At 46.5% G+C, this 21,694-nt stretch overlaps 1 protein-coding gene across 3 annotated transcripts in view; it reads right to left on the bottom strand.

Annotated features, from left to right (window-relative positions):
- Positions 1-21,694, bottom strand: part of PRKCA (protein kinase C alpha) — a 360,615-nt gene that overhangs the window by 204,772 nt on the left and 134,149 nt on the right. For all 3 annotated transcript variants that reach the window (XM_031468919.2, XM_064495637.1, XM_064495636.1), the window contains one exon: positions 7,459-7,541. In XM_031468919.2, coding sequence (XP_031324779.1) covers positions 7,459-7,541 — 83 coding nt within the window. The remainder of the gene's footprint in view (positions 1-7,458; positions 7,542-21,694) is intronic.

Here is a 21,694-nt window from a genome sequence, read left to right as displayed (position 1 = left end):
GCATCGATGGGACATCCGTTCCTGAGCTGTGGGCAAGGTCAGGGCCTGCCTCAGGCCGAGCGACAACTAGCCAAGGAATTCAAGACCAGGTCAACACAACCAGGGCTCCAATTCGGTTTTCAGACCCTCGTCTGCTCATTCTCTTTGGTTCCACGAGTATTTCTCGAGGACCCATTCTGTGCCAGGCTCTCCGCTGGGCTTTTAGTTTTCAAAGAGAAGAGATACAGGATCTTGCATGAGGGAACACAACTTTTTTTTTTAAACCTGGTTATTAATAAAAATGCCCCTGAGAAGCTGTACAGTGATTCCTGGGTGCCCCTCACTCTTCACACACCAAGGTCCCCTTCAAATCTGATGTCAGTTTATGACTTTCCCAAGAAAACCACTTTCCACATTATCATCTGACCTTCTTTTTGACCAAAAATGGCACTACCCACTTTAAACACACCCCTTTTTTTGGATCTGGATCCACTGGGCTTTTGGCAGCTTCCCCGAACAGTCTCCCCACACTCTCAAAGGCTGACAGTTTGTCAAGAGTGGGGATTTTGCAAAGAATGTGCCCCTGGCCGTAGGCACCCCGTTGAGAGAGGAAGTCTAAAGATGTCTGAGCAGTGGCAATGCTAGCCACGGATTAAGCTGAAAAGCCCCAGGGGCACTCTCTTGAGAACAGGCATTCTGGTCTACAGGTTACAAAACAAGGCTCTGACAGTCACACCACGTGGACACACCCCTCTCTTCTCACTGGCCACAATTCATGAGGGGTCGGGACAATGGAGTTCCACGCCTCAGCAGTCTCCTTTAGCTCATCAGAACTGCAGATGAGGACGCCAAAGTCCTGGAGGCTATTTTTAATTCTCAGCGAAATTAATTTGGCGCAAAAGTAGCAGGAGTCCCTTCCCTTGTAGGAAATACTTCTGTTACTGTGAATCTGGTACATAAAAGAATCCACCCACTGCCGAGCAGAATTAGCACGGGACTTTTTTTTGTTGTTGGGTTTGTTTCCCTGAAATAACTTCCTTTTAAGGTTCCCCGTGGCATCATGGCATGTGATGGAATGGTACTGGGGTGGGGGAGGGGGGAGTGCAGAGCGTGGTTTCAGGACCTGGCGACGGCCACCCTCAGACGTCCGCCTGGAGAGATGCCACCAGGACGTGCAGAACACGCTGGGTCTCTGCTGCCTGTGCTCTCTGTACAGGTCCTCCCGTACATGCGTGTCACCTGAGTTTACATGCCACTGGATAGCAGCATTTGGCAAAAGATGTAACACTCTGAAGCCAGGAGGGAAAACAGGAAAATACTGGCCTACTTGTTTTTAAAAGGAAATTTTGAAAAGTACTGAAATAAATCCTAAAAATGTCACCATCTTTAGGAAGCCTTCCTCATTCTTCTGCTACATAGATGCTCTCCCTCTCCCGTGCCCACACTCAATAGCATTTTATTTCTCCCCCCACTAATGGCAGCTGTCACATGCAATCTTAGAGTCTGATTATTTGCATGCTTCACTCATCCTTCCCATGATAGAGAAGGCACCAGAAGGGCAGGAACTGTCCTTTGCCCTTATCTGACAGCATGAAGCCCTCAGTAAGTATTTGGTGATGGAATATTATTTAGGGGTGAAAACAGCTTTCAAGGCCACCAAGTTCAACTTTTATATTGACAAAGAAGAACACCGAGGTCTAGAAAGGTTTTCAGTGACTGGGCAGGGCAGGATTCCCAATTCCCACTCCAGGACTCTCTTCCCCTCACCCTGAATTGTAAATGCCACTTTTTAGTGCCTGCGCCTTTTACAAAAAACTCACTTTTACTTTGTCGGTTCGGAAATATCAAGACATTCCGGACAGAACAGGGCTTTGCTCACAGAATTATCTTATTTCCCTATCAAATGTAAGCACACACTTTGAGAAAACAGAAGATTCGCTAATTAAATTTCTTTCTAGGTTTATTTTACATGTTTCGAGTTTTGTTATAAATGTAAAGGTTGAATTTTAAACAATCTAGCAGCCTCTTTTCTTTGCTCGGTTTCTAAGACACCGAGAAGAACGTGAGAACAAGAGAATCCTCGCGACTGTCATCAAGCTAAGAAGGCAGCTTTGCTCTCCGGACACACGGCCGTCTGCCCCACCCGGCCACGCACCGGATGCCGCTGCTGTTTGCAGCCGTTTGTGTAAAAGGTTCCAGTTTTGGTTCTAAATCAGTCACTTTCAGTCGATGCTCTCAGCTGCTTCAGATGGCTCCGTTTCACGATCTGCACAGACTTGAAAAGCTACCCAGGTCAGATCGACCAAGTTCATTCATTCCTTCACCTGGACCCTTCCAAACACCCCGGCAGGCGCCAGCCGACTCCTGGCACCGCCTGTGCGGAGGCGGGCTGGCTCTCTCCCAGCTCAGGGACAGTAACGGCCCAGGATGTTACTTTTCAATCCCCTGAATCTACGCAACTGTGTGGCTCAGATGTAAGAAGTGCAAAGTACCGCAGGAATTGTTTCTCCCCAGACAGGACAGGGGCCCTGGTGAAAACACACCAGGCGAACAGTAACAGAACGGCTGAACAAAACTGCAGACAAAAGCCCAAGGGAAGCTTATCACCGCCAGCGCTCTAAGCCTTTCAGCAGGGCACTCCCTCCCCTGCTCACTTTTCCAAATGTCCACACGCCCAGCGCACAGAGTAAACCTTTCGAAGATTATGTTTCAATCGTTGTTCAGCATTTGTGTCATTTTAAACACGTCAGCTAAGACTTTTTTCTCCCTACAACTTCTGGATGGAAGGGGGCGGGGGGAGAGGTGTGTCTGGACACGATCTTCAGCAGCAGGACTGAGACTGGTGCGATTCTCTCCAAGGGTCGCTTTGCAGCTTTTCTCACTTAAGGGGCACAGACTGAAACACGCAGATCAGGGACTGGACATGCTGCTGCAGGTACACACATGCATGCACACACACACAGGCACACGCGTGCACATTGGAAGCCCACACGCCTCGTCTTCCTCCAGCAGGATGGGCTTCCTGAGCTGATGCAATTTAAGGGGAACAGAGATTGTTCTAAGAACAGGGAGGAGTTCCAGTCTGAAAGACAAAGAAGCTAGTGAGCCGAAGTCCTTAAAAGTGGAGGGAAGAGGTCGGAGGAAGAGTCAGCTTCCTGGAGCATCACCCCCCCTCCACCCCACCCTGCCCCGCAGCCCGCCCCTGGTCGGCCTCTTTCCATCACAGCCAGAGCAGGGACGAGAGAACCGTCGGGACAGGGGGTCCATGGCGGCTGAACACACAGCAGCACTTTGGTCCCGTTAGGAGAACAAAGTTCCAGTGCTCACTCCCCAAAGCCAAACGAGGTGACACTCCCTCCTCCACCTGTCCATGCCCTGGATCACATCTAAACTGGGGGGAGGGGGAGGGGGTGGGCAGGAAGGGAGAAGAGCTATTTCTAAATATGGACCAGTTTTGTCTTATTCCTTCATCTTATAAAATCTTGTATGCAAGGCAGGGGTGCTGGGCAGAGCCCTGAGCTGCATTCTGAGGGCCAGCACCGGGAAACCCAAATCCTGCACCAACTCAAAATGCCTTTCCAACACTGAGTGGGAAGAGTGGGACTTGTTCTGTGAGCCCCGGACCGCAGCCGCCTGCATCCCCGCTCCCGCTGTGAGTCCTGGCTCCCAGATTAACAGCATCAGTGAAGGAGTTAACTTCTCGTGTTCAGGTCTTTAAAAGTCTTTCCTTTTCCTTTCTTCTCCACTCAGGGTGCATGGGGTGGCACTTAAAGTCTCAGAAATCCTGGCTTTTATCTGCAGACATGCTGGTAGGAAGTTTCTGGGGTGGGGAGGGCTAAGAGATTGGCCTGATGATGTTTAGGGGGTCCCTTCCATTGAACCCAGAAGCCTTTTCTCCTCCAAGGTTCCCCACACGTGAGCATCCATTCAGCGAGACTGCTCCTCGAGTCTTGAAGATTGTCTCTGCATGAAAGAGTTTTTAACTCTCTTCTCACCCGGTTACTGTCATCTGGGCACTGCTGAGCCATTTTTCAGTACTTCTTTCCTTTCATCTTGAAGACGGCAGCGCAGGTGCAGTGTCTGTGGGTTTCACAAGGTTTGTCGCTGCTCTGGCCCCTCTGTGAATGCCTTGGAGTCTGCTGAGCTCGGCGGAGGCATTATAAAGCAGCACGTGAGCTGGGCATCTGAAGCATTCACCGTGGTGTGAAAAAAGCTTAAGAAGATTCCATTTTTAGAGGAAAAAAGTGCTTGGGGTAGTTTTTGCTCTTAAAGCGGGTTTCATTTTTCCTTATCCTTCCCTTTCTTCGACCTGGTCTTTCTCCTGCCCTTGAGCACTTTTCTAAACATTTGACCAGGATGGTCAACGGTCACACCAGGTAGTAGGTACCACTGTGCTCCTCTGACCACACAACCAGGTCAGGAACCTCTCTCCCCGTCTCCCTTCATGGCCAACATCCTTGAATGAATCAGCCGCAAACCTACCAGATAGTCCAGGGGCAACGTGATGCTGCCCCAGATCATCTGATTTTCTTTCTTTGATATGCCTCAGTCTCCACATGGACAGAGCACGGTTAACCCAGAAAAAATCTTTAATGGCCCTTCCAGCACCATCATCCTGTGATTTTAAAACTTCCTCTACCATCCTTGGCTCGGCTTTGCGTCCTGACACCTTGCTTTTCCAACTTCCCCTCCAAGTGAGTTTGGTTTGGGCACCCTGCAGGTTTTTACAATAAATAAAAATCATCCTGCAACACAGACGGAAGTCACGTCTCAGGTGCCGGCTGCAGAAAGCCCCAGTCACAGGTATCTGAGCGCCAAGGACCAAAAGGCAGAACTTCCCCTTGGGAGAGAATGCACAGTCCTTTGTGAATCCTGGGAGGACTGGCTGATTTCTTCGTACTTTTCTTAAATAGTTCATGTGCTTCTTTTTCTCTCAGATTCAAAAAAAAAAAAAAATTCATCTCACATCTTCAGTTCTGAGGATATTAAAACAGGAGGCTCGGCATCGACAGCAAGTTGACAAACACGAAGATGAGCAGGAACAGAACCCAGCTGATCAGACCGCAGGTGTGGCTCCCAGTGCATTTCAGAGCAGACAGCTCTGCGCTAGGCTTTCCGCTGGCCCCGGGCTCTCCGAGCAGGGTGGCCGCCCAGGGATCATCCCCAAACAGGGTAAGAATTCTGAGCACGAGAGGGGTTGCTGAAGACAACTGAAAGGCAGAGGGAGCACGCAGAAGCCAAGGCTCTCCCAGGTAAACAAGTCTGCCCTCTGCAACCCGGCATGTGTTACCTGTCCATGTGTGGAAAGCCAACAGAATTCATAACAAAATCACAGACATGATCGACCAGAGAGTTGGCCAACAGCCCCCTTCAGGAAGTGGATATGTCAGCATCTCACTCTCCTGGGATCCCTCCCACTTCTCTGCTGCTCCTCCTTGGTCCCCCTCCCTGCCTTCCTCTCCCGTCCCATCTGCCGGACGGAGTCCCTCGGAGCTCTCTCCTGCCTCGAACATCTCATCTCCTCCCTCTGTACACTCTCTAGGCAAGATGATCCATCTTCTCCATCTTCCCCTGAACATCAAGCCTACCCTTTATTCAACCCATTTTCCACAAGGCAACCAGAGCAAGCTTTAGAAGATGTAAACAGGATCACATCGTTCCTACTTTAAAACCTTTCCCTGGGTCCCCACTGCTCCTGAGACTGTCTCCAAAATCCCTCACCAGACATCAGACGCCCAGTCTGCTCCGTTTCTCTTATTCACTGGCCCCCTTCCCACAACAGTGCCATCTCAGCTTCCCCTCCCCTCTGTCTGGAACAGTCCTTTACAGGGTTCCTGGGGCCCCAGCACACGCCCACCATTCCCTTTTTCCTGGCACCTACTTACGCCTGAAGCCTGGTTTAGATGCTGTGTCCTTGGGGAAGGCTTCCGACCACCTCGAACAGGTCTCCGCGGTGAACCTGCTCAGAGCACCTGCATCCTATTTAACGAGGGCTATCATAATGTCTATCTTCCCCCATACTTCGTCCTCAAGAAAGAGCACGTAACCTCAAGAATGAACCAGTGGAAGGAGGGACAGGAAAAACCCATTTAAACACCTGCCTGCACTCCCCACCCCTTTTCCCAGGGCTGAAATGGGAGAACACCAGAGAGAAGTGAGGAAAGATAAAATGGAAGGATGAAGTTTAGAGGAAGGAGGTGAAAGGACCACCACATGATGCTTCAGGCCCACCTTCAGAAAAGCTGGGGCTCTTCATTTGCATCTATTTTTATCTCCAAAATGGAGACAATATTCTAGAACATTCCAGAAAAGGGCGGGGTGGAAGACAATAAATGGCGTTTTTTGTAGGTAACACTCATGGTCCTGGGCTTCCTGGTCCAGGAGGATGTGAAATAGGATTATCTCTGAGGTTCCCTCCGGCTGCCACATCCTGGGAGTCTTCGCGGGACGGCGGTGGCTCAGAGCCGGCGGCTCCCACTGGATGCTGCCTCCATCAGCATCTTCACTGAAACACATCAACTGCCTCCTTACATGTGTCAAAACAACGCAGAGCTGAATCCCTCAGACACGGGAAGAAGTCAGCCCTGCCAGCATGGAGAAAGCCACTTGGAAATCAAAGTTTCCCGACGGGAGCAAGTGCCAAAGGTAGGAATCACTTGGAGCAAATAATTTAAGCATCCGGGAGCAAAGTGATCCAGCGAAAGCAACTCGGAATAGAAGCGTCTTCTCCCTCTGCCTCCCCCGCAATTTTTTTTTTCCATTTTAAACATGACTCCCTATGTACCAGCTTGAGTTCTCCACTCAATATACTTCACATACTTGCATTTCCCAGGCCTCCAGACTGCTGATCCTGTTTTTTTCAGTCAACAAGAGACACAACAGAGCAGCTCAACTGAGACGGGCAGAATTAGAACACAAACACATGGAATTAGGTGTTCACACACGGGCGGCTTTGGAGACCATTTGTTCAGTGAAACAGATGCTAAATGATTTAAGTCAACAGGCACATTTATAACACATAATGAAAAGGTACCAAGAATCCCAGGAAGCAAACTAGGAACAGTGTGTTACATCCGCCAAGAGCCATGACGGCCCTATTACTTAATCGACTGTTAGAAATAAAAACAAAGGGTGATTTAGGTTCATTGTATAACTTGTCAACACTTTCAGAAAAGAGCTGCATTGTGTTTGTGGAAGCTCTGAGTATAAATTGGGTGGATTTAGCCTCTGTGGGTGCCCAGCGTCAAAGTGTGCAAACAAGGTAACAGGAAGTTGTCTTCTGATCCGTAAGGAGTCTTGCCAGGGCTCCGAAGGACTCAATCTATTCATTAGTAAACGCCAACATTCTGTGAGACAAATTGGTAAGTCTTCCCATGACCAGGATGTGTCAGAACAACAGTTGTATAGGCATTCCAAAAAAAAAAAAATTAAATTCGGAAACCTGTATTAACATAAAATACTCGTTTCCAGGCTACTTACATCAGTGTCAGGTCCTTTATCCGCACCCGGACAAGAAAAAGTAACGAACTCATGGCACCTCTTGTGAACCACAAAACAGCAAACTGGTGGAGAGAAAAGGAAACCAGAGTTAGAACAGCCCAGGTGGAACAGGCAAGCTTTGTTTTCCAAACAGGGCTACATGCGGCCCCAAGTCAGTTCAGTTTCACTACAGACAGTCTCACAAGCAGCGATTAGAAGGCATTTCATTTGAGACTCAGCAGCCTTTGGCATTGACTGGACTCAGAGATAACAGAACCACAAAATGCCACCACTGACCGGGCTCAAGGAGACCTGAGCCTTAGGTCCTCGTCTCTAAAGTTGAGACGGAGGGGAGGCCACAGACTCTAAGACAGTCTTCCCAACGTATAAGCCAGGAATCAAAGTGTGAAGTGCTTTGCGCTGTCCTCCACCAACACACATGGGTGTATCGATGTTCGTACTTCATTGTGCTAACAGGGTATATAACATTTATAAAGAGAATAACTTATTATAAATCACATGTGGGTATCCCGAAGTGTGGCTTGCAGAACTTCCTGAGCAGATTTCTGGGCTTAAAGAAGTCAAGACATAAACCCAATCCACACCAAACAGCCCTGTGAAATGAAGAAAAGCTGGAGAAACATCCTCACACCTTCTTTTGTCTGCCTGCTTGCCTGTCTCCCACTGGCGGAGTCCCCACAAACCTACCAAACCCACTACATAGCACGCATTTTCCAAACCCAATATGGTTTTGGTAAGCATTTCTGAAGATGAGCCAATAAACAGACTATTACAGAAATAAGTCATCCGAGATGTTTATGAATAGTGTAATGTGGAGGATACAAAAAATAATAATAAATAAATGACTAGGTAATCCTTCCTCCTAACTTGAGGTCTGGTTGTAAAGGGCACAACCTGCCAGTCTACTGTTCTCTGCTGAACGCCGCCGCGCTGAAAGACAATGTACCCTGAGAAACGCTGGGGGAGTCCTGAGGCTTCACTGCAGGAGGGAGGCTAGAATTTCCCAGGTTCTTGGCTCTTTTCTTCTCCCAGTGGTGATACTACAACTCCCGGCACACGTGTGTCAGCGGATGAAGTCAGCTGATGAGGGTCAACCACTTGACTCGGTAGGAGAGGTGGGCAGGGTTGCCAGGAGCCGAGATCCCAAGAGGAGATCAGGTTCTGAGCCCAGAACCAAGCGAGGGTTCCGAGGGCCCCAAGTGGCCGGGAAACATTCAGAATTATTTCTGAGAAGCATTAGCAGCTACTGAGAGGTTTGAACAAGAGTAACCCGGACTAAAAGCAGTGCTTCTGAAGGGTAGATGGTGATGGCACGAAGAATCTGATGGAACAGATTTGGGCCATAAGGCCCATTTGAAGCTTCTTGCATAGTCTAGGAATGAAACTAATTGGCCATCATTATACCGTCTGCCAAGAAATGGAAGTGAGATGCCAGCCAGAGAAGTCAAAGAACTGATAGGACTTGCCAGCTGACCACAGACGCCATTGGCTGAGCACCCTCTTATGGGTCATTTTGATGGGCCATTTTACATGCATTATCCGCCAAATCCTCATAACACGACTTAATATGCTTCGACAGTGACATTTTCTGGAAGGGAAGATACAGTACTGATCTTTAAGCATCTAGCATGTCATGAGCACATGATGTTTGCAGACAGAAGAGAGGATGAGAGAGGACAGATGGATGGACCAACAGAAAAGAGAAGGTCTTATGTAAAGTCACCCTCCTACTACATAGTGGAGCCATGATTCAGACTAAGGTTTGCTGGACCCTTGACCCCTTTCCCTCCACCCTGTCACATCCATTGACAGAAACAGAAGAGATATTAAAGGTAATGCCAAGATTCTGCACATGGGTAACAGGAAAATGGGTACATGAAAAAATTATAAATATATTTAACAAATGTACATAAGTATATATGTACATATGAAACCTAGATGTGGGTATGTCAGGAAAGTAAGATGAGGGATGATAGTTTTTTTAAAATAGTTTTATTTTTCTTTTTAAACAGTCTTACTTTAAGATGGTCATAATACAATGCCACTATCAAAGTACACCTTTAAAAAGAAACTCAGGCTTGGCATGAGCAGGCAGAACGGGACACAGGAGGGAGCCAACCGGATGAAGGTGAACATCGCAGACCTCATCAAGAGCATCTCTTCAGAAGCAGAGGCGCCCTGAGGGAGGGGAGCTCTCCGTGGCTGCCTGCCCCGCCTGAGCACCGCGCACACCTGGGCAGAGGGAGGCGGCAGCCCTGCACCAGAGCAAAGAGCCCCCCAGCTGCCCCGGGCAGGGCCAGGGCGCTGCAAAGAGCAGCAGTGTGCTCCCACGGGCCTTCGGCGCGGCGGCCTTTCCGCTCAGTTTCTGCTACAAGCATCTCCATTCCTACACGCTCCACGGATGGCTGGCAGAGCAGTGCTGGGATGGCAGGAATTAATCTCATCCGCTTGCGCTCCCCAGACAGACAGTCATCTCTCATTCACTGGAATTAGAGAGAGAGCTCACTAAAGGGAGAGGGTCACGGGAGCATCATTTCCTCATCATAGTTGATTATGGACACGGTGTTCTGAAGGGAAAAGCAGCTCTCCTATTCTCTACTTAATCGTTTAAACAGTCAAGTCTTTCCTCTCTTTTTTAAAAAAAACTGCCTCTGCATTCAGGTGGGCACTTCAGAAAACCCATGTTTATCAAACCCCTTTGGAAGGCCAGTCTGCCTTTCGCTCCCCATTTACCCAACAGGGCAATTATACGTCTCCAGCTGGAAGTACCTCTACTGTGTGCCTCAAAAAAAAAAGAAATCACATATCTGACTTGGCCCTAAAAAGAGTGTGGCCCTCACTACACAATTTGAAAGAGAAGCTTTCAAAAAAAAAAAAAAAAAACCCACCTTCCCCAAAATTACTTCCTCCTCAACCTGCCTTCCAGCCCCTCTTCTCCCACCTCACGTGAAGGTCGCACATCTACCAGCGGCTGGACTGGCCCAGCAGCAGGTGGAGAGCAGGCTCTAGGTGACTGCAGAGCTGTTCTACGTGAGTTACCTGGGGGAGGAGGACCCCGTAAGGCCTGTTCAAACACTCAAGATTCAGACCAGATGCAGAATGAGCCCACGCAGTGGCCACACCTGGGTGACTGATGGAGACAGAGCCGGGGACCCTCTCTGCTCACCCCACTCCCAGGGAGGGGAGCCGGCAAGAGGAGCTGCACGTGGGCTGACTCTGGCTGGAAGCAGGGTTTGCCTGGGAAACGGAGCAAGGGCCACAGAGGTTCCAGAAATCACTGATGGAGGGCTTTGAACTTCGGTTTCAAGTTCCAAACTATGTTGGGTGATTTCCTCCTAAGACAATAAATGAGGAAAAGACTGAATAAAACAAGAGCACGCAGTGGGCTCACCTGGACTGGACAGCGCAGGCTTTCCTCGGGCTACACATTAGGAGCTACTGTTTTTATCCTTCACTATTTGGATTTTTTTCCTAATCATCTCACCACGTTATGTGGCGCAAGGGAATGGGGGAGGGGGCGCGGGAGGTGGTACCTACCACACAGGATGCTTTTGATACTGATTTGCCTGACCTTGGCAGGCAAGGAGGAGGGAGTGGAGACACATGACAGCTTCCTCCGGCTCCACAGTTTGTGTCCTGCAGCTGGACCCCCGGCCTGTAAACAAGCCTTTGCTGAAGCCTGCATAGGCTGGCCAATAAGACCGAGATGGAACCTCATTTTCGAAGACCCTGGGTCACCTCTGCTCGCGCAACCAAATGAGAGGCTTTAAAACACGAAGCTCTCCTGCAGCTTAAAGCCACAAAGTAAATCTTCAATTATTTTCTAAGCACAAAATCGCTTTCCTCTAATCCTCTGTGATATGCTTACGCTGCCCAACAGTGACGGACAACACACAAAATGTACAAGTCACACTAAGCAAATGACATGAGAGGACAGGAAATAAGACCATGGGCCTGGACAAATAATGATTCTGAACAGTACCAGGCTTTAAAACTGAGAACACTCACGCTACTGATCCACATTGCTTGCTGATCTTACAAAGTAAACTGAACAAAAGCTGAAGTTTTTTGTCATCTGTCAAAAGTTATGTTTCAGACACAGAATAAATAAGACACCCATGTTTGGATCAGGAATCCATAAAAATTGCTGCTAAACACAGGTGTGTGTTGTGAGGCGGACATGTTGATGTTAATGGTGGTTCTCAATCAGGTATTAGTTTAAAGAGAATAAAAACCAGCAAAGGGCAGGCTGAAAGCCACTCAGTGTGAGAGAAACACTCCCTCCTGACACTGGCCCCCAACCCGTGAAGTCGGTAAGAGCTGATTCAACCACAACGAGTCTTGGGCCATGAGATGCACGGGCTGGACCTGAGTGCTTTGTTTTTGTGTCAGATGTCATCACACGGACGGATGACCTGGGACTCCTGATACGGGACAGTGTTTCCCAGGGCATTTTCTTGGGCAAATGGTAAGTCCAGAAACATTTTCCGTATTCCATTCATGCACAGAGATTTACTTAAAAAAAAAAAAACAAAACTAAAAAACCACGGTGAACTGACACTATATAAAAAGAAATAACTTGTAATGACAAAGAATATGAAAACAAGTAAGTGTGTGTGTGTATATATACATGTATATACACATATACATATGTATGTATGACTGGGACGTTGTGCTGTACACCAGAAACTGACACATAGTAACCGATTGTACTTCAGTTAAAAAAAAAAAAAAAGGAATAAGCTGCAGTTAAGTGCTTCTTCCTCCTCGACGCATCCATGAAGATTCCCCCCCAGGAATGCCACCAGCATGACCACACACACATCAAGCAGGTGTAGCAATGGTTCTGACATGAGAAAAAAATTCAGTTAAAGATGATTAGTCACCATGTCATACCCACTAGGAAGGCTATTATTAGAAGAAAAGAAACAATACGATGGTAAGTTTGAGAAGACAGAGAAGATATCGGAACCCCCGTCCACTGTCGGTGAGAATGTAAAACGGTACACTCGCTGTGCATGACAGTACAGCTACTTGTCAAAAAATTAAACACAGAACTACCGCCTGAGCCAGCAACTCTCCTTCTAGGCGTCTCACAAAAGAACGGGAAGTGGATCTCACGCAGATATTTGCGCGTGACGTTCACGCAGCATCACCGTGATAGTCAAAGGCAGAAACAACCTGAATGTCCACCAACAGATGAAAGGATTCACTATGGTCTACACATACAACGTAACATTATTCAGCCTTAAAAAGCAAATTTCGACCCACGCTACAACATGCACGAACCTTGAAAACATTGCCACGTGCAGTAAGCCAGACACAAAAGGACAATTACCACATGATCTCACTTATGTGAGGTACCTGGAATAGTCGAATTCATAGAGACAAAGGAGAGCAGAGGTTACGCGGGGGGAGCGCGTGTAGAATGGGGAGTTAGTGTTTAACGGGTACAGATTTTATTTGGAATGATGAAGAGTTTTGGAAATGGACAGTGGCCATGATCGCACAGCACTGTGCATACTGAACTGTACACTTAAGAATGGTTAAACTGGTAAATTTTATGTTATGCATATTTTATCAAGATATAACTTAAGTAACACATCAGCTGGGAGTGATATTTATACAATTATAAACAAGGGCACATAGTCTTGCTTAGGGGACTTTATGGTTATTTGTGTGTACAGTAGAGTTGGCTCCAAAACCAAGCATTTACTTCCATTACGTAAGATTCTAATTAAAGTCCATGCCAGACTAGAATGAGGACACGCGGTAAAATTTGGTTTTCAGAGCAAAGGACTCCCATGATTGTGGGGGAATGGAGATGTGCTATTCTCACATCTCACACGGAGATAGTTAATGTCAGTAATAGTGATGGAAATATGGACCCTCACACTGCAAGCCTGGCTTCCCTCCCAAATCCTTGAGACCCATCTCGCTTAACACGTGAAACAGGATTACCCCCGTTTACACTTCACAGAGCCTGCCTGCCATGTTCACTGAGGGGAAAGAACTGTATCGTTTTCCATTTCCCTTCAAACAATAATTTCCTTTCACCCTCAAGTCTTCAGTCTGTATTTCAAGTTCAGCTCATAGTCATGTAAAATGGAACATGCATAGAAACCCCGGTATCCAAAATTAATGGGGTAAAAACCCATTATGTAACAAGTCCTGAATGCAAAAAAGGAACCTACTAAATTGAATAGTTTGACTTCATTTAGAACAGAAGACTGGTAGCTGAGCTGCTGCGAGTTCCTTTTTTTAAATACATAAATGGTTGCCACCGTGTGAGATGGTTTTAATTAAATTCTGCTTCGCTGGAAGGGATTAATGAAAGGTAACGTCACAGCAGAAGACAATGAAATCAACGTCGCTAAGGCAAAGTGAATTGCTTTCGGCTTTGTGGGGAAAGGAATGAAAAACTGAGCTTATATTATATTTGCATGTTAGGAGGAAATTATTGGTTTCAGATTTGTAACAATGAGAACAGTCTTCTCGTGTGAGACGCGTTAACGCTGTATGAAAACAAATCAAATAAATGTGCTTTATCACATAGCGCAAGGAATGCCATTCTTCAATAGCACACTGATTCTGCCCCTAAGCATCTGGGCATGGATTCCGAATAAACCCTTTCAGAAACCCTAATACCCCACTTCTGACCAGGCAGCCCTCTCCGCTCCCACAGGAAGGGCATCCGTCACCTCCTCCTCAGCTTCCTTGTCTCTAATGTCACCAAGTCCTACTGATGCCTCCTTTTTTTGCATTCCTCCCTGGTAGGATCTGAGATACACTTTGAAGAAGGAGCTGAGCGATTGAACACAAGGTAGGAAGGGGAAACCAAGGCAGCCCTACGCTTCTGGCCAGAGCAACAAGGCAAATGGTGTTGGCATTGTGCAACCAAGAGGAGAGCCCTGAGGGGAGACAGAGCAGAGAAGACCAAGGAGGGCGAGAGAAACCAGATCTCGGTGCTGGCCGAGTATTCACCCTCCCGACCGCCGCATGCGACGCACCCAACACCCTTCAAAACTTAACTCTCTTTACATAGACCTTTACCTTCGTACACACCACATAATCTCATACACCTGGATACAGAAGAGCCTGTCATGCATGCTTCCTATGGTTAGTGCCAGTGTGACCTGAGCTGCCCGCACCTGCAACTCAAAGAATTCTAAGTGACAGAGAGCGAGTCGGCAGGTTGTGGAAGAGAACGGAGGAGACCAAGAGGTAAGAAAGAATTAACCTGGACTTGAGGACCCGCAGTCTCGGTCCGCCGTCCACAGCAGTTACACCGCCTGAAGGAGAAGACTTTTCCTTGTGCTGTTGTTGAAACAGGGTGGGGAGTTCTGTTTCAGACAAGCTGAGCATGATCTCCTGGGGGATACCCCCTCCCCTCGACAGATTTGTCAGGCAAGCACGTGGAACTTCGGGCTGGAGGTCAAGGACAGCTGGGACCACTGACCACGGGCTGAGGGGCATCTGCATGGTTGACAGCTGAAGGCAGGACCATGGACAAGAGCTCCCAGAAGCCGGGGGGAGTCCCAGGGATGGACACCCACATTCACGGCTGCTGGTAGAAGGGAGGTGATGGTGGGAGAGGAGAGAGTCAGGAGAGAACAAGGGGCTTGAAGGAAGGAAGAAGTTTACACAGAGTCTAGAAGCTTCCTCCACAACCACGGAGAAGAGCTAAGCTCTGATGATGACTGACTGGTCCATCACGGCCCAAGCCACACACATGGAAGATGTCACACACATGACAGCATCGCACACACCGACGGGTAACTGCCAACAGTCCCCCTTCGTGTGCTGGCTTCAGCTTCTTCCCGTATTCCTCACTGCAGAACTGAAGGGAGTAGACTTTTCTGATATCAAATATCAATATACAATAATAAAACCTTAATACCTTAAGTAACTGTGGTATAAAGGCTTATCTGCTTTAGGGAACCACACACACACAAAAAAATCTCTTAAAAGTGTGTCAAGTCATGAAAAAGCGTTTCAAGGGAAATCTGACGGTTTGATTTTGAAGCTTGAATCCTGCAGTGTTTCTGTGCCAATTTCAACATCACCTAAAATGAAACAGGAGTGGTCAAAGTCAACAATTTCTGAAGCTGTGAGATGGGCATACGGCCTTTATCATTTAACTATTCTCTTTACTTTTGCAAGTTATTTGAAAATGTACATAATAAAAGGCTAAAAATAAGATAAAAGTGGCCAAGGTCTTTTCCTCCATCTATTGGTTAAAGGCTATTTGAGAAAGTATGTCACTATACTGACAGTCAATCAGAAAAACAAGAGCAGAGACTCGCACAATAAGTTTCTTTTATACCTAGTGTGTCAAGGAACATCCCACAATTCTTTCATACGATACAATTTATGATCTTGCAACAGTTGTCCTTCTAGTCTCTGAAGCACTCAGTGTAATTGATTACTCTTTCTGCCCATATCTCCTACCCTGAGTTGCCAAATGAAAGTGTCATCTGATCATTTCAGGCACTAGCGACACTGGTAGGGGTTGAACTGTGTCCCCCTAGCCCTGTAATTCATGTGGAAGTCCTAATCCCCAGTACCTTAGAACGTGAAGCTATCTGGAAATAGGGTTGTTGCACATATATTAGTTAAGATGAGATCATACTGACATAGGATGAGCCTTTAGTCTAATATAACTTGTGTCTTTATTTTAAAAGGGGGTGGGGGGTGGGGGGTATTTAAACACACAGGAAGGATGTCCTGTGAAGATGAAGGCAGAAGTCACGGTGATGCTTCTGCGAATCAAGGCATGTCTGGCTGCCAGGGAAGCATCAGACTTGGGGAGGGTCATGGAACAGAGTTCCCCTCACAGTCCTCAGAAGGCACCAACCCTGCTGCACCTTGGTTTTGTGCCTCCAGGTGCCAGAACTGAGAGGCAAACTTCTGTTTAAGCACCACAAACTGGGGCAGCCCTAAGAAACTAATATATATGTATCTGCCAATCACCAAGGCAGTTTCCAGAAAGCAATTCAATAAATAAAAACTGTAATCAGATGGGTGTGTGTGTAAGGAAACAGTAATACTCTGCTTCTCAAATGGAACCCAGGTTGCTAAGAGAAGGGAAAAGTCTTCAGTGCCCAGCTCAAGCTCCGTATGTAAGTCAGCTCCAGCTTTCACCTCAGTGACGTGAACCAGGGTGGGCTGTAAGGGCTTGGAGGCAATGTGTCCCTAAAGCTCCGTGGGACAGCACGTTTATGTCCATAAAACTTACCTACATCACCAAGGAAGACTGAGGACAGCTTCAAGTCCAAAGCAGCAACGAGCAATTAACAAACGAATGAATCAGAATTCGGTTCCCACTTCCACAGAGGGGATAAAAAAAAAAGGTGCCCACAAAGATTATGCGCGACTGTCAGTAAGTCATTTCAAACCTAAGTTGCTAATATGGAAATTGTGAAATTCAAAAATACCGGGGGCATTTGTACAGACTGATTTGCTCATGATCATAAATGAGTTTAATAGTCAGAACTCTTACAGGGTTCAATGCAGAAGTGTAATCAGAAGTCCCAAACTGAAAACACTGGCTTTTGCAGAAGTCCTGCTTCGTCCACTGGCTAGTATTTGCAGTCAAAGGCCTAACAGTGACCCTGTTTGTACAACACTTGCTGGTTACACAAAGCCCTTTTCAGTCTTTGGAGATGACGCGACATACGTTTCCACACAGGTATAAAAGCACCCAGAAAACAGACACCTGGGATCCTCAAGGGACCAGGAGCCCAGGGAAGTAACCTTCAGCACTCATCTTCATGAAGGTTATTACCAATTCTAAAAGCAGTAAACATCACTGAGAGTTTGAGAACAACAGAATCAGAGGCGACGTCAGGACGACCTTCCTGCAGTAGTTTTCAAACTGCGTCCCCTGGAAGTCTTCTCGGTGGGCTGAGCGGGTGAGTACTGAGGTTATGATTCTCCCCTGCCTCGATTCTTCTCTTGTTTAATCCTAGGCTACAGTTTCACCCTTAAGTCGAAGCTCTGAAATCATAGCCGTTGCAAAAAGAGTCAACATCTTTAGCATGTATTTGCTCAGTCAACAAGCCACTGGGTTGTGAGCTGAACGGCAGAAGCAAAGCTAAGAGCCATGTCTCTCTCTGTCTCTCTCTCTCTCTCTGGCTTGTAAATTTCACAACAGAGAACCAATTCACTTTCAAAATAAAGTTGCACGCTCATCCTTTTGGCCACTCCTTCCTCAAATACTTAAGAAGCTCCCAATAAAAAGCCAGGAAGATAGGCAAGGATGGAAGGACTTTAGTTTTAATAAAGCACAATTCTTTGGGGACCTCTGCCAAATAAAAAAAAAAAAAAAGAGAGAGAGCGAGAGAGAGAGATGGTGGGAGGCGTCTGAGAAGAGATGGAGAAAATCTTGAATGGTTTCAAGAAAGATGGTGTGCTTGGGTGGCTGGATGAGGAGTCAGCAAAAGAGCAGAGACGGGCCTCGGAGTCCGCAAAGAGCCCCGAAATCTGTAAGGTGGGAGCGTCTCCGACAGGAAATTTTCCATAGTGTCTCTGTCACAAGGAGTCAGGGAGAAGCTGACTGCGGCAAGCCTTATCAGAGCAGGGGCTGGAGGGCCACTGTCATGCACAGATCATGCTGTGGGTAGTGGTAAAGAGATACAAAATACAGGGGTTAGCAGAAAAGCAGGTAGTAAGGAAACAGGCACTGGGTAGGAAGCATTCCATTTAGTTCAGTTCTGGTCAAAGATTTACTGAGCACCAGCTACATCCCACTTAGGATGCGAGCCTCTGATGATGGTAAAGATCATGAAGGTTCAGGTCTCTCCAAGAGCTTCGAGTCAAAATTAGGTAATTTCAAGATCATAAAGTAAGTAAAGTCTTCCCAGGGTGGGCTGTGAGAGCCCCAAGTTCACGGAAGACTCCTGGCGGACATCACAGGGTTGTTGAGGCTGGAAAAAAAAAGACCAAAGGTCAAAGGACTTCCCCCCACCACGTGAGGGCAGTCATCCGACAACCTACAGTAAAATCTGTGTAAAACTATACAAAGAGGCCTGGGCCACTTCATGTGAACTCTGGAGACAGGCAGGTGGTCAGCGGGAAACTCAAGGGCTGATGGAATGGAACGTGATTCACATCAACCGAGAAAATACTACTTTTGGTCATGGTTCACAGAAGGAAATGAGGAAGTTGTTCCAAATATTTTAGTAATCACTCTCAGAACCTAGCACTTTTTTTTTTTTTTTTTTTTTTTTTTTTGGTTTTTGGTTTTAACTATTACATGCAATTACAAAGCTCCCGTGGGTAAAGTTAGGGAAAAAGTGTTTCATATTTAATGTTCTTATTTGGCTTTGATTTCAATCAACATTGGAATGGGGGTGAGAACAGTCTCAGAATTCAAAGGAGGATGTTAACCTTTAGTTAGAAATTCAGGGTGTAATAAAAGGGAACATGGTACAACGTTACTTCTGAAATTAGAGGGCCACCACAATGCAGTGGCAATTTTTAATTCTTAGAGATAAACACATGAAGAAAGTTTCCCTAAATAAAATGCTTTCATTTTCTCGAGATTACATGGCACTTACAGGGACAAAAAAAAAAAAAAGTGTCCACATTATTATGTAAATTTTTACCCATCAAGCATTTCTTTCTGCTTTATCTTGGAGAACAATTCAAAAGAAGCCATAATATACTAATTACCTCTCTTTTATCAAGGATGTTGGGAACTAATAAAGCATCAGGGATGTGGAACACAACATAATTACAAAGCAAGGAGGCCAGAAGTTTCCAAAAAGGAAAGCTGAAGGTGTCCAAGGGATTCCAGTGCCCCTGGGGAACTGTGGTGAACACCGGGGAGAGACTCGAGACAAAGGAGCTAGGAAAGTTTCTGTACAAATAAAGAAATGAGGCAGAGAGCAGCAGAGAAGGATAATTTTCTTTTTTTTTTTTTTAAAAAAAGGCAACCTTACAAGGTGAATATTACATTTCCAAATTGCATGCCAGAAAATAGAAGGCAAAATAAGTCTAAAAATACGATAAATTGTTATCCAGAATTTTGAGACCAAATGCTTTTTAATCTACGCTTATACACAATACTTCAAAAAACTTACATTTGATAATAATTGTGATGTGGAGCTATTTATTGACTTTGATAGAGGTACTTATTTTGCATGGGTAAGTCTACATAAAGACAGGCCATGCTGGTAAACGTGTTGTGCCTGAGATGGTGTCTGTGGGAAGATTTTTTTCACTTATTTTTCCTTTTTGTTCATCTACATTTATTCTAAGTTTTTCAACCATTAACTAAAAACACAGCTTTCAAGATGATATTCATAGCAACAAGCTATAAGATCCTGAAGTGCTTTCTGAATCATCGTTAAGAGCACATTAATAAGCGCCTATTTAGAATTAAGTTTGTCTTGTTACATTGTGAGCCTGCCGGGTATTTGCTGGATGCTCAGCGACGGGGGTCTACACAGAAATTAGAAAACAACTCTGAATGCTGGAGGACAGTAAAGGAGACAAGTACAAGAACCAAAAAGAAAAGAAGGAAACCAGAGCTGTGATAACATCGAATTGTTTCCTGCTTAAAAACTTTTGGCTTTGCACACCAGCAATTCCATACTTTGCAATTAATTTTAAAACAATATGACCAGATGTGCACAGAGCTGTGTGGCACAGAGATGTTTGTAACAGCATCCTACGCAAGAGCTAAAATTTGGAAAGAAGCTAGAAGTCCAACAACAGAGATGTAGGTTACCAGGTGTCCACCTGATGTGACACTCCACAGCCGTGAAGGAATCCTTACTGAAGCGGGTAAATGCCTGTGACACGTTGCAAAATAGAAGACAAGCTGGCTATGGAACAGAATGTTACAAATTTTAAAATGCATGCGCTATTCAACTCATTGAGGGGACCATTAAGTTGGTCAAGCTGGCTCAAACAAGAATTAACAGTCCACCAAGAAAGGCATTCAAGAAAAAGGTTTACTGCGTTTGAGAATGGGAGGGAGTCACTTAACAGGTTTCTTTTATCGGGTGATGAAACAGTCTAACACAGATTGTGTTCCTGTTTGCACAACTCTGAAAAGACCTACTAGCAACCACTGGACTGTATACTTTGAGTCAGTTGCATATGTGAGCTACATCTCAAAGTTTTATGCTGTTTAACACACTATTTTTCTCTCAGTTTTGTTGAGATAATTGAGATACGACATCATACAAGTTTATGGTGCACAACAATGACTGGTGTTACTTATGACCTGAGCACTACAATGAGTTTAGTTAACATCATATAGACATAAAAACAATTCTCCATGTAATGGAAACTTTATTTTTAAAAAAGCTAAAATCAAACACAATAGGTACAACACCCTAAAAACATCGTCCAGGGGCAGCACTCCTGTGTAATGCTGAAAGTCATGCTCCTGACCTTTATGTCTAACACCCAAGTTTTAAAACGATTTTTTATAACATTAAAATGTTTTTATTTTTGAGATTTTTTTTTCTCCCTTAGATTTTCTAGATTGAGCTTTTTTCTTCCCTCCGAGTTATCTGTGAAGTGGTTCTGTTCACGGAGACATGAAATGCGTTCTCAGGTGGTTTCCGCGGAGGGGGAGTTCGGCACAGAGCCTTCTCAACCTGGCAGGGCAGCGTCCTCACCCCCCGACTTACCGCAGCCGTGATCCTGGGCACCTTCACTTCAGAAGCTCAATTCTCCCAACTCTTGAGATGGAAACGACCGCCACCAACCCTGCAGGGGTGTGAGGACCTGGCCTACGGGGCACAGCGGGCCCGCTCACTGAGCTATCCATCTTCTCGGTCTCCAGATCGGAGAAAAAGCAAGCTCACAGCGGGGACGGGTCATTTCATGGGGCTCCAGAACAATGTGACTAGACCGAGAGAAGGGAAAAGGGAATATTCTCAAAGGAAGGAAACCCAAGACAGAATCAGGTTGCCAAGGAAATCGATGAGTAAGGACACAAAATGAGCCGGAGCCTCGGGCAAGCGCAGCCCACGGAGGCCAGCAAGGGGGCTGTGCTTCCTCCCGCTCCTACAGAGAGAGGAGAGACACCAGGGAATCCAGACGGCCACCTCCTCCAGACTGCAGTCGGCAGGAAGACAGCCAGCCAGTGCCCCCAACCCCTGTGCCCAGGCCAGCCCCTCTCCACCCAAAGGCCGGGTGTTGATGGAGCCTGGGCCCAGCTGGTCTAGACCAGGCAGTGCTTTGTGGAGGCCCC

The sequence above is a fragment of the Camelus dromedarius genome, chromosome 16 (assembly GCF_036321535.1).
Source record: "Camelus dromedarius isolate mCamDro1 chromosome 16, mCamDro1.pat, whole genome shotgun sequence".
Lineage (NCBI taxonomy): Eukaryota > Metazoa > Chordata > Mammalia > Artiodactyla > Camelidae > Camelus > Camelus dromedarius.
This window is presented reverse-complemented; position numbering and strand designations above follow the sequence as displayed.